The sequence below is a fragment of the Macrobrachium nipponense genome, chromosome 11 (assembly GCF_015104395.2).
Source record: "Macrobrachium nipponense isolate FS-2020 chromosome 11, ASM1510439v2, whole genome shotgun sequence".
Taxonomy (NCBI): domain Eukaryota; kingdom Metazoa; phylum Arthropoda; class Malacostraca; order Decapoda; family Palaemonidae; genus Macrobrachium; species Macrobrachium nipponense.
The window spans coordinates 3,463,010-3,476,918 of NC_061087.1; the positions used below are offsets into that span (position 1 = coordinate 3,463,010).

The following is a 13,909-nucleotide window of genomic DNA, read 5'->3' on the forward strand; positions in this document are numbered from 1 at the left end:
CGAGAGTCCATCCTTGGAAGAACGTCTGGAAGAACTCTGACATCCAACCGGGGAAGTCATAACTTCCGTTGAGATTCTGCCTGAAAACTCCTTCTTGTCAGGATGAGGGCATACTCTAGGCTCTTGGCGCCTAACGAACGCAGGGCGAAAATCTGGCGAAGAGCGCCTACTAGGCGAAATGCGTCTATCAGGCTCCTGGCGCCTGTCTAAAGGAGAGCGGCTGCCTGGCGAAGAGCGCCTGCCATGCGGGAAGCGCTTATCAGGCTCTTGGCGCCTGCTGCGAGGAGAGCGAATCTCTGGCGACGAGCGCCTACCGGGAGAGAAGCGTCTGACAGATTCCCAGCGCCTAACTCGAGGAGAGCGAAAATCGGTAGAAGATCGCCTTGTAGGAGAAGAGCGCCTACCAGGCTCTTGGTGCCTGCTAAGCGAAGGGCGGCTGACAGGAGAAGAGCGCCTGTCTACCGAAGGGCGTCTGGTCACAGGAGAGCGGAAGCCTGAAGGAGAGCGGCTACCATGATAAAAACGCCTACCAGGCTCCTGGTGTCTGCCAGCGGGAGAGATCCTGTCTCGAGACGAGCGCCTGTCGGGAGAGGCTCGTCTACGGGAAGCATGCCTCTCGTCCGACGGAGAAACGATGTCCGCAGGAGAGCGCCTGTCCGTTGAAGAGCGCCTCGTACTACGATCCAATCCTGGAGAGAGGGCGGTTACTGACGAATAGCGAAAACCTGAAGAAGAGCGTCTGGACTTCTTTACCGGGAGCGAGACGTCCTTCCTACGAAGAGAAGTCACAATCAATGAGTCAGCCAGAGCCGTAATCTGCGCCTGCAGACTAGCCAAAACATGTGTAGGAGATTTAACAAAGTCCTTCACGGGAGACGCAGCTCGATCCTTACTAGGAGAGCGAAACTCCAAAGAAATCCTCGGTTTCTTCACATCCAATCCAAGATCTTCCGAAAAAACTTCAGGGCTGGAGGGGAGAGCGGAAGAAGCCTGCCAGGCTCTCTTCGACGGCCGAGAAGCTTCCGAGGAGCTCCAACCACGCTTGGGCGAAGGAGAAGGCGAAAACGAGAAGCATTGCCGTAAGACTTCTCTCTTGGCGCGATCCAAGGTAGCCTGGGAGCGAACATCAGGCGCTACCGAGGGGACGCCTGACCGGTGGGGGTTCTCCCTAACCTTCCTGCGGCTTTCGACTTTCCTCCTCCACTGGGTCTGGGAGTCTGGAAGAGGTCTAGGCCTAGAAGCATTAGGGAGCCGATCAGACGCACCCTCCACTGCACTGGGATCACTGCACAAATCACTATCACTCTTACCTTCTAGCACTTTAATTTTCAACTCCATGCTGCGAATAGTGGCTCTCATAGTGTCCACCTCCAAAGGCGCATCTTCGGGTTCAATGCAGGGAGCAGGGGCTGAAACTGGTAAAGGCGCTACGTCTACAACAGGGTTATCAACTTCAAACTCGCTAGCGCGAGACCTACTAGAACTCCTAGATGAAGCTTTCCTAACCTTGTCCTTCTCAAGCTTTCTTACATAAGAAGAAAGCGCCTTCCATTCTTCTTCATTCAATTTACCACATTCATTACAAGGGTTAATAAATGAGCAGTCATTCCCCCTACACCTCATGCATACTGTGTGAGGGTCTACCGCAGCTTTCGGTAGCCTCACCTTACAATCGCTAACAGAACAAACTCTGAACATAGTTGATTTCTTAATCTCTAAATCAGACATAATGAAATTCCGAGAATAATCAAAAGAATAATAAAAAACCGGTCCACAAATCGCAAATGCCAAGCCAAGGAGCAGGTACTTCACCAAAGTCCGATGAAACAATCCAGGGCGAAAATGAGTAATAATCCAAAATCGAGAGGTATCGACAACAAATGTAGTCGACACTGGCGACAGAAAATATATGACTGGAAAGGAGGATTGGTTCATACACCTGCCACCCAGTGGCGGGTGGGGTAGATCACCTGACCTACGTGTCGCGTTTGCCGCGAGTTTTGAATTCTGTTGTGACATCAGAGACGTAAGCTAAGTATATATCTGGCAGGAAAGTTCATGTACAAAAATGCATTTTCCATGCTTGCAAATACAACATACTATACGGTCTTATGTGAAGTTTACAGTTTTGCAGAATATTAGCCCTTGGGAAAGTTCACATTTCATTTGAATAATTCAACATCTAGGATCACTAACACACACTTATTGATTACATTTTAATCTAAGGCTGAGTATCTTTTCATCAACGCAAGACAATTCCATACATCTGTATTACCAAAGTTAAACTTAGCAAGGGCTCAGGCAGTGATGTGGAAAACTTGAATTAACTAGCTGTTTACACATGTTAATAGGTAAAATCTTCACACCCAGTTTGGATCCCTGGCATACCTATTATATCCAAGATTCATTAACTCACCTTCAAGATTATAATAGGAAGAGGATTTGCTATCTTATTTTGTATACGAAAACCATTTGACAATACGTACTGCACTCAGAAGTATTCTAAGCTTAAATCGTGTACAATGGTATATGAGGGTACCTGTCGATGTTAATTCTAAGTCCTGACGGACTAAAAATTTCAAGTTCACATGATCAATGTTTATCATAATTTATATTGGGATGTGGAATTCCCATACTTTACATTTGCATCAAATTACATCACCAGTCAAGAACCACTTCAACTTCAAATTATAAATAACATATACAGGGGTTATATAATTTTTTACATGTTCCACATACGTGCAACATAAATGAAAATGAATACCAGTGCATAATCAATTCTATAAACCAGAAGTTATCTTTCGTAAAGTTACCAGGAAGAAGAAATGACAACCCCGAATCAAAGAAGAGACCACCAAAACAACCATGAACAAAACTAAAACAAAAGTAAAGAGGCTGTAAACTCAGTAGAGAAATTGTCATGCAACATGAGGTGCTGACAAGTAGACTCAATGTCATTGTATTGGGGACGACTCCTACCAAATAAAGATTATGATGCTATTGTATTGGGCATGAGTCTCAACAAATAAAGATTATGCTGCTATTGTACTGGGATTGAGTTCTAACAAATAAAAATTATGATGCTATTGTATTGGGCATGGGTCCTAACAAATAAAGATTATGATGCTGTTGTATTGGGCATGAGTCCTAACAAATAAAGATTATGCTGCTATTGTACTGGGATTGAGTCCTAACAAATAAAGATTATGATGCTGTTGTATTGGGCATGAGTCTCAACAAATAAAGATTATGCTGCTATTGTACTGGGATTGAGTTCTAACAAATAAAAATTATGATGCTATTGTATTGGGCATGAGACCTAACAAATAAAGATTATGATGCTATTGTATTGGGCATGAGACCTAACAAATAAAGATTATGATGCTATTGTATTGGGCATGAGTCTTAACAAATAGATTATGATGCTATTGTATTGGGCATGAGTCTTAACAAATAAAGATTATGATGCTATTGTATTGGGCATGAGACCTAACAAATAAAGATTTGATGCTATTGTATTGGGCATGAGTCTTAACAAATAAAGATTATGATGCTATTGTATTGGGCATGAGTCTTAACAAATAAAGATTATGATGCTATTGTATTGGGCATGAGACCTAACAAATAAAGATTATGATGCTATTGTATTGGGCATGAGACCTAACAAATAAAGATTATGATGCTGTTGTATTGGGCATGAGTCCTAACAAATAAAGATTATGCTGCTATTGTAGTGGGATTGAGTTCTAACAAATAAAAATTATGATGCTATTTTATTGGGCATGAGTCCTAACAAATAAAGATTATGATGCTATTGTATTGGGCATGAGTCCTAACAAATAAAGATTATGATGCTGTTGTATTGGGCATGAGTCCTAACAAATAAAGATTATGCTGCTATTGTAGGGGATGAGTTCTAACAAATAAAAATTATGATGCTATTTTATTGGGCATGAGTCCTAACAAATAAAGATTAAATGAATGCTGTTTAATTGGGCATAGTCCCCTAACAAATAGAAGTTTGAGAGCTGTTGTATTGGGCATGAGTTCCTAACAAATTTAAAGAGTATGCTGCCTATTGTACTAACTGGATTGAAAAGTCCTAAAACAATAAAAATTATGATGCTTAATTTGTAATTTGGCATGAGACCCTAGACAAAGAAAGATTTATGATTGGGCTATTGTATTGGCATGAAACCCTAAACAAATAAAGAATTTGAAATGCTAAATTGTATGGGTTCATGAGTCTTAACAAATAGATTTATGATTCTATTGTATTGGGCAGAGTCCTAACAAAATAAAGATTATGCTGCCTATTGTACTGGGATTGAGTCCTAACAAATAAAAATTATGATGCTATTGTATTGGGCATGAGACCTAACAAATAAAGATTATGATGCTATTGTATTGGGCATGAGACCTAACAAATAAAGATTATGATGCTATTGTATTGGGCATTGAGGTCTTAAACAAATAGATTATGATGCTTATTGTATTGGGAGGGCATGGGATCTTAACAAATAAACGATTATGATGGCTATTGTATTGGGCAAATGCGGACCGAACAAATAAAGATTTGATGCTATTGTATTGGGGCATGAGTCTTAACCAAATAAAAGATTATTTGATGCCTATTGTATTGGGGCAGAGTCTTAAACATAAATAAAGATTATGATGCTCATTGTATTTGGGCCATGAGGACCCCTAACAAATACAAAAGATTTATTTGATGCGATTGTATTGGGCATGAATCCTAACAAATAAAGATTATGATGCTATTGTATTGGGCATGAATCCTAACAAATAAAGATTATGATGCTATTGTATTGGGCATGAGTCTTAACAAATAAAGATTATGATGCTGTTGTATTGGGCATGAGACCTAACAAATAAAGATTATATTCATCTGCTTGAAAATCAACCTTACAAACTTTGGATTCACTTCACAATAAAGTTTTGTTCTGTTTGTATGGTGTTTTTATGTTGCATGGAACTAGTGGTTATTCAGCAACGGGACCAACGGCTTTATGCGACTTCTGAACCACATCGAGAATGAACTTCTATCACCAGAAATACACCTCTCACTCCTCAATGGAATGGCCGAGAATCGAACCCGCAACCACCGAGGTGGGACGCCAACACCATACCAACCACGCCACTGAGGCGCTTCTTCACAATGAAGGTCACAGAACATGTACTAGAGCTTGTAATTCTTCTCTAAGCAAATCAATACATACTTAACATGTGCAGAGCACATGCCATCCTTTCATCATCTCATCGAAATTTATAACCCATGATTCTCTTTACGGTATCATTTTCCAACCATGCTGCCATCTGACTCCTGTTATTCTTCTTAAAGCTTTACTCTCAAATAAAAAAAACCTTGTAGATTTAATTTCACAGTTTTACACAAGTATAAGCAACTTTCCTACCACATTTCAAATGAGGGTTCTTTTACTGGTAATCTTTCACCACCAATAGAATATGTAGTTATTTTGACTACTTCACCCAGACTGCTAAGTTCATCATAATCATTATCTCCTGTAGTCTTGATAATTATTCATTATCTTTTGTAATCTTGATATTTATTCAATTTTCATTTAATAAATGATTTGTACTTCTAGAAATACAAGATGTTTACTACTAAATAAAGAGCAACTAATCTTAAATCTGAAGGGATAAGTAAATTCATTATACATTTCAGAATTTATTAATAAAACTATAAATGATAAATAAAAGAGCACTGATGCAGCACTCTGCTTGGCCATTGACCAAACAATTATTTTTAGTGTTTAAAGATTAACATGACTGAGTTAACATACTTACTGAAAAATATTAACTTTTTCCAAAATTTCTCAGAATATTTAGATTTTAAAACTATATGGTATATAATGAAATACATACAGTACTGTATGCAACTGTTCACTTAAATATCTGCTTAATCTATTAATTCTTAGTAACTCATTTGAGCAATGAACCTATGTCATAACACTAAAGATAACTAAATGCTATGTTATATAAAAATTAACTAGTTACTCTCATCACAGCCAAATGCACTATTCTTGCCTTTATCGAGTTTAAACCTCCTAAAGCTCCTATCAGATCTATATCACCTTAGGAATTAATAAATACTGTATAAACAAAATGGTAGTTTTTCTTATATCATTTTCTCCAATTAAGTGCTCTGTTCTGCCCCTTCAGGGTGCAGAAAGTGTACTGTACACATACTGAAACTTTTTATTAATTCCTAAGTAATGCTGTTTAGCCAGACCAAGGAGTCCGATTTCTTGACACAGGGCTGGCCACAAGGATTTGCCTAGTCATAAAATCTAGCACTACGTACAGTTCTGGTTGTTACTTTTTCCTCACCACCACACTACTTTAAAGATTTTAGTTGCAGTTAGAGATTAAGCAGTGTTTTCAAAGTTTGACTATGCACCTACTGTTATTTTAGAGACTATTTTATAGTTTTGGCTACTATTAAAATTCTTTACTTAAATCATTCATTTTTAATATTACTACTTCAGAAAATCAAAACAACTGCAATGGATTTCAATGCCATTTTAAAGATAAACTGTTTTCCGAGCAGTAGCTCATTACCAGCAAGATACAATACTTACAATAAAGTATTCATTACATTTTTTCTGGTAGGACATCATCTAGAAAGCTGTTAGTGATGCGCTGTGGACAATATTAAAGGTTCTTGCATTGCTTTCTGCAACTTACTTTTCATCCATTGATTTCTGGTCTCTTCCCACCTAGTTGTTCAGGCTTCTTTAAGATAACTTACTACAAGTTATCCCTTTCACTTAACAGAAACTACTTCTGGCTGGCCCTATGACTTTTCAGAAATGTGACTCATTGGTACTGTTAAACTACTTTACAATGAAACAACTGAATAAAAATGGTTATTTTGAAGATTTCATAAAACTGAATAAAAAGAATAAACTTCAGAATACTGTATACTAAAGCAATACTAAAATAAACATAACTTGATTATCTATTGAGCCACGTTATTAGACTCAACATGTAGTAAAACTTGAAAGAACATTAATGAAAAGCTGATTGCAGTATAAAACACAATGTACATGAAAAATCTCATAATTACACAAAAATAAGGAAGGAGGGGGCATCCTTTATGATACGACACTATATCAGGAACAAGTGTGCATGAAAATAATTAGTGCTTGCTCTTCCTATACATTTCATAACTATCTGAATCATTTAATGATTCCTTAATAGCAGCCAATGCTAAAGTTTTACATCGACGACTTACTCTTACATTCTCAGATTTAGGCACATCAGAGTTTTTATCCATTATTTGTTTTCCGTTAACTTTCTGTGGCAATGACTTCTTTACCAAACTTGTATTACCAGCAATTGTTTTATTACTACTTTCCTTTGAAATTCTTGAAACTCTCTCCTTGCTTTCCACTCTTTTACTCTTAGACAATTCCCTCTTATTTCTAGCTACATTTCTGTGCTCTGCCTCTACTTCTAATTCCTCTACAAAAGCCATTTTTATCTTTCTCTTTCTGGATGTAGGAATAATTTCACTAATGTCACATACAAGCAAGGACTCTGGATCATCACTATTACCTTCTTCCTCCTTTGATACAGCTTTCTGGTTTAAGATTCTGTGAGTTGCAGACACTTTCTTTTCCAGTACACTTTCATTTTTCCTTTGTATACATACTGTGCCAGATCTTGAAATTTCTTCCCTGGAAGTTGTTGTATTTTTCAATGGTTGTTCCCCTTGGACCATCTTCTCTAAACTCTGTTCTGAGCAAGACAAACTCTTGTCAACAGCATGTTTTGATACCCGTTTCTTCTTAATGCCTGAAGTACCATCATCAGAGTTTTTGAAATTAAAGGACCTCTTTCTATTAGTTTCACGAACATTCTTGTTTATACTGTTCTCTGCTTTACAAACAGAATAATTGATACTTTTACTTTTTTGTCTTGTATTTGCACAAGGTACAGATGCATTTTGTGAAGCTATTCCTTTACTCACAAAAAATTTGTTAGATTTCTGATTTGAGCAGTTTTCACTTATGCTTTGTTCCATAAAAGAACAAGAATTTTCCTTATCCTCTTCACAACAGGGTTTTCCTTTCATAGATCCCATAGTACTTTGTGATTTTGACTTAATCTTCCTATCTGTTTTGATATTAGACGAAGTTATATCAGCAAGCGGAATTTGTTTACGAGCATGTATGCTCTGGTTATCCCTTTTGGCAATATGCCTACTGACATTCTGACTAGATTTTCTTTCTAATGTAAGTCCTCTTCCTCTGGGTTTTGCAATAATCTCACCATCCTTGGCAGTACTTAAGTTTTCTTTATCTTCCACATTAGATTTCACTGTTCTTTGAACCTTTTCTGATGAACTATCAGGTATATTGCATTCTTCTTTTGCATTCTTATTCAAAGTAACTGGTACATCAACTTGTTCTGCAGTTTTATCAGCTGTTTTCTTCCTAGAAGTCTTTGCTTTCTTTTTGGATACCAGAGGTACTTCAAGGCTAATACTCTGTTCTTTCTCCTCAATATGAGGCTCACTTTCGCCACCTTCACTAGAACCAGGGTCTTTTTGAGTCTTGGTAACACTTGTTGCTGGTACATTAACTTTTCCTTCAGTTTTGTCACCTGAAGACATTTTCTTTCCAGAAGTCCTTGCTTTCCTTTGGGTTACAAGTGGCACTACTTTATAGCTACTTCTCTTGTTTTTCTCTTCAATGTGAGGCTCACTCTCACTACCTTCACTTGAACCAGTTCCTTTCCCAGTCTTGGTAATATTTGTTGCTGTTCCATTACTTTTTCCTGCAGTTTTATCAGCTGAAGATGTTTGCTTCCCAGAAGTCTTCACTTTCCTTTTAATTACCAGAGGAACTTCAAGGCTAATATTCTGTTTTGCTTTATCGATATGAATCTTGCTTTCACCACCTTCATTTTCAGTCTTGGTAACACTTGTTGCTGGTACATTAATTTTTCCGGCAGTTTTATCAGCTGGTGATATTTTCTTCCCAGATGTCTTTGCTTTCCTCCTTTTATTTACCAGAGGAACTTCAAGGCTAATACTTGGTTCTGTTTCTTCGATATGAGGCTCACTTTCACCAGCTTCACTTGAACCAGTTTCTTTTTGAGTCTTGGAAACACATGTTGCTGGCACATTAATTTTTCTGGCAGTTTTATCAGCTGATGATATGTTCTTCCCAGAAGTCTTTGCTTTCCTTTTGGATGCCAGAGGAACTTCAGCACTACTACTCTGTTCTGTTTCTTCAATGTGTGTCTCACTCTCGTCGTCACCTTTTGGAGTCTTCGTAAAACAAGCTGGTACATTCATTTTTCTGGCAGTTTTATCAGCTGATGATATTTTCTTCCCAGAAGTCTTTGCTTTCCTTTTGGGTGCTAGAGGAACTTCAGCACCAATACTCTCTTCTGTTTCTCCAATGAAAGTCTCGCTCTCACCACATTCTTTTTTTGTCTTTGTAACACTTCCTGTTGGTACATTAATTTTTCCAGCAGTTTTATCAGCTGATGATATTTTCTTCCCAGAAGTCTTTGCTTTCCTTTTAGTTACCAGAGGAATGTCAAGGCTAATACTCTGTTCTGTTTCTTCAATATGAGTCTCACCTTTACCACCTTCACTTAACCCAGTTTCTCTTTTAGTACTGGTAACATTTACTGCTGTGATCTTATCTTTAGAATTTAGGTTTTTCACCTCTACCCGGCAACTAGTCATATTGCTACTTCTTAACTGATTTTTAATCAGTGAGTCATCTCTACTGTTGTCAAGAAGTTTTCTTGCTACAGAATTCTCAATACTTTCCTTATTTTCAAGATTATAATGCTGATCTTCATTTAATTTCCTCTGCTTATTATCTTTATTTTTATTTCTAAGTTGCCTTGTCTGTCTTTTAACCTGTACATTACAGTCTCCTTTTTCATCAAGAGCTTCAAGAGTTTGAACACCTTTAGTTTTTTCCTTGTCACCATTCTTTTCCTCCACATCATCTTTTACCATTCTTTCCTTGTTCTCACTAGTGTTACTTTCAATGTCTTTTTCAACACTTCTGATGATTCCCTCCCTATCATCCTCTTTGACAAGCCTGCTCTTACTTTGAATGCCATTACCATACACCCTCAGTAGCTTCTTTTGTTTCCTAGTTGGGAAAATGTCAAATGAGTTTTCAAACAGAATATCAGTTTCCTCTGTTATGTTAGGTTTGCTTGATTGTTGGGGAGAACTTTGAATTGCATTGACTGTCTCTGTGATATCATCTCCTGAGTCATTTTGGTCACTGATTACTTCTTTACAGACAGCTTCCATGCATAAATGTAAACTAAGGTTTTCTGAAGTGAAACTAGTATTGCTTTCTTCAGTAATACGTGCTTCAACTTCTCCATGGACTAATTCAACAGAGGCACCTGTAGTTTTGCCTAAACTGCCAGTTTTAGTCTTTGTGTCTTTCTCAGAAACTTCGAAGACTGAACTGCCTTCATTTCCTGGATTACTAAACCCAACCATTCCATTAGTCTCTTTAATAGACTGCAAATCCTTTTGTTCTTTATGCCGACTATGACTTTCCACCTGCATACTTTCTTCATTTTTGTTGTCCTTTTCATCAGTAATAATACTTTCATTGTCTGGTCCTAAATTCTTTTCCTTCACATCATCATTACCTAAAACATTTTGTTCTTCCTCATTGCTGCATTTCTCAGCATAGTTAACATTATTTGAACTGTCATTAATTGATAATGGTTCTTCCACATTCTTATCAAATGATGCATTTGGTTCAGTTTTGAATATCTGTTTTGGAACAATTGTTTTCATGTTCACATTCTCCAAAGAAACATTGTCTGTCTCACTAGCAGCACCATTTGTTAGGTTATCACATTTTCTTGTCTTTTCTTTTTTGGTCTTTGCAAATATCTGAAGAGAATAATCAAGATTAGATTCAATTTTGGTCACCTCTAAAACACTGTTACTACTTTCATGAACTGAGTAATCAACCAAAAGACAATCTTTATCATATTCACAGGATGTTATTGGACCAGTAGGAGTCCTCTTCAATTGTTTGCCTTTTGGAATGATATTCTTTTGGTACTCTCTAATGGAAACAGGTTCATTTACTATATCTGGGGTGCCTGTTATTGGAAGAGGTTTCTCAGCTAAAATTAAGAACTCCTTTTGAGTCATAACTGCTTTCTCACTAGTATTTGGATCATCCACTTCAGAGAGATATTTGGCCACAGAGGAAATATTTTTGTTTTTGTCACTTGAAGAGCAATTTGGAGGTAAGGACAAAGTATTAGTTTTTTCATCTAAAACATCTTTTGCTCTAATAGTACCTTGTGACTTTTCCTTTGTATCTCTTTCACCATATGTCACAGAAGTAATAGGAACTACATTTTTGTCCTTTAAAAAGGGAGGTGGAATTTCAGCTACTTTACCACTATTTGATTCTATTTCCACAGGAGTAACCTTGCCTATCATGGGACTAAGTGCAGCAGGACAATGTTTACTTCCTTCACTGGGAGAACCATTTTTAATAGTATAATCACAGCTCTGAGCATGACTAATTTCCACTGGAATGAATGCAGTTGCCGTTAATGGAGAATTTTTTGGCTTATCTTGGAGAACACTGACATGATTATGATTACTTAATACTAAATCTACTTCAGGAGATGAAGTAATATTTTCACCTTTTTCAATGTAGTTATTTCCTTTACTTTGTGATGGGTGACTTTCCTCTTCATTAGACTTTTGGCCAGTCTTTCCATGCAGTATTTCCAATGAATTATTATGTTCTGTTTCACTATCAATATTGATATCTGGACATCTTGGCGTTCTTGGAATTTGTCGTCCACAAGGAATATAATTACTACTACCTGGCACACTGTCAGGTGGTTTGATGGGGGTTCGTTGTACAAGACTTCCTGAAAAATAAACACTTACGTAAATGATGAGTGATAGCAATGTTAAATTATTCATACACTTCATATAAGTAAAAGCATAAATAACTTGATCACGAAATATATAAAATTTGATGCTATGTATAAATAAAGGCAATGCCTCGTCTTGCTTATAGTAAAGGGGCATTAAGACCAAAAGATTTTGGCAGTTCTTGTTTTTTTATTTTCCTCTGTGGCATTACCCTTACTTAAAGTAACAGCATATAAAAGTGTCAACAGATTTTCAATATACCATTGCAGAATCAACATATACTCTTTAAGGGGGCCGGCCAGCTAATGCCATTTTTTAAGGACAGGACTTTGATATTCATACCACTTAATAAGGTGACTTGGGACATCTCCAAACCACATATGATTTTTGCCTCTGACCTTCGGTTTTGTGACGCCAGGGCGATTTATCCCGAAAATAACCATTTTTCAAATTCTATCTCCTCCCTTGATATTTAATATTAAGACCTAGGACTACTACCATATACTATAGACCTGATATAGACCTCCAATCGAATGAGGAGTTTTTTTCTAAAAGTCATTTTTCTGCTAGATATGAATTTTTCAATATGGTAAAAAAATAAACCCTATAAATCAGGAGAAAAAATTCATAAAAAAAAAAAAAAAAAAAAAAAAAAATTGGAAAAAAGGGCTCCATTTGATTGTTCTATAATGTCTTTCTGAGTTATATAACCAAATTCCAATGTTATAGCTTTAAAACTAAGTGAGAAGATAGATTTTGAAGGTCAATAAGTATAGTTTTGAGATATGGGCGTTCAAAGTTTTCCTTCGTATTTCTATAAAGATAATGTTAATAAATAATGATTATTATGAATGTATATTTCTTTTTTGTGTATTAATAAACCCAAACTATTTTATTTATCATAATTTAATCATAAATGATGATCCCTTTGCTCATATATCGTAGCCTGGGCCACTGCTTGAGGCAAGATGGGGCACTCCTTCCTACGCAACTCTCTCTCTCCCCTTCACTAACTCGGATTATTACAGCGAATTTTCTTCTTCTGTATGTTAGCGAGATGTTTTCCTTGTATTTTCTCCTTTGGCATGATGAAATTCTTGCCAAAACAAAGATAAACAAACGTAAATGCAAGAGAATGTCAGAGGTGAAACTCGAAGGTGTACTCTCTTTTTACAAAGACAATTTAATAAATCATGATTATTATGAATTTCATATTCCATTTTGGGTATTAAAAAACCAAAACTAAATGAAGATCTCTTTGCTCAAAGATTGTAGCCTTGGGCACAGTGTGACGTGTGCAGTCGGGCAAGACGGGGGCGTTACTACGCAACCCTCCCCTCTCTCTTCACTAACTACGCATATATTATGATATTCTGTAATAATACTTGAGCGATTTTTCTTCGTCTGTATGTTAGCGAGATGTTTTCCTTGTCTTTTCCTCATTGGCATGATGAAATTCTTGCCGAAACATACATATACATACGTAAACACAAGCGAATGTCAGAGGTGAAATCGAACGTGTAGATAACTTGAAGTTTGTGTTCGTACTGGATCATGGTTGGACTTGGTAGCTGAATGAAGTCTCCCTTCTCGACTCAGGGAATGTCTATAGATGCCATTTCTCCCAATTTCTTTGACAATAATTATCAAAATTTACGATAATAGAAGAAATATTGCATTTTCTTGTACGGATCAATGTTTTAGGCTTATTGAGTTACGTTAACTAATTACCCTGTAACTACGAAAGTAAGAGGAATTTTGAAGAAATATTTCGTATACGTATTCTCAATTGCCATATGAAGCTCCATGAATTTTTTCATGACTGCATTTTTTGCCCTATACCCACATATATAAGGGTTACGGCTGGCCCCCTTAAAGGCTTTAACCTTTTGAAGGCAAAATTTGTCATAGATACCAGCACATAAAAAAAAAAATAAATAAAAATAAAATAAAATTAAT

At 36.9% G+C, this 13,909-nt stretch overlaps 1 protein-coding gene across 1 annotated transcript in view; it reads right to left on the reverse strand.

The window, feature by feature from the left end:
* Positions 1-7,029: 7,029 nt before the first annotated feature.
* Positions 7,030-13,909, reverse strand: part of LOC135217306 (uncharacterized) — a 43,978-nt gene continuing 37,098 nt past the window's right edge. Inside the window, exon 4 of the mRNA XM_064253117.1 lies at positions 7,030-11,943. Within this exon, the coding sequence (XP_064109187.1) occupies positions 7,181-11,943 (4,763 nt within the window). The 3' untranslated portion in view covers positions 7,030-7,180. The remainder of the gene's footprint in view (positions 11,944-13,909) is intronic.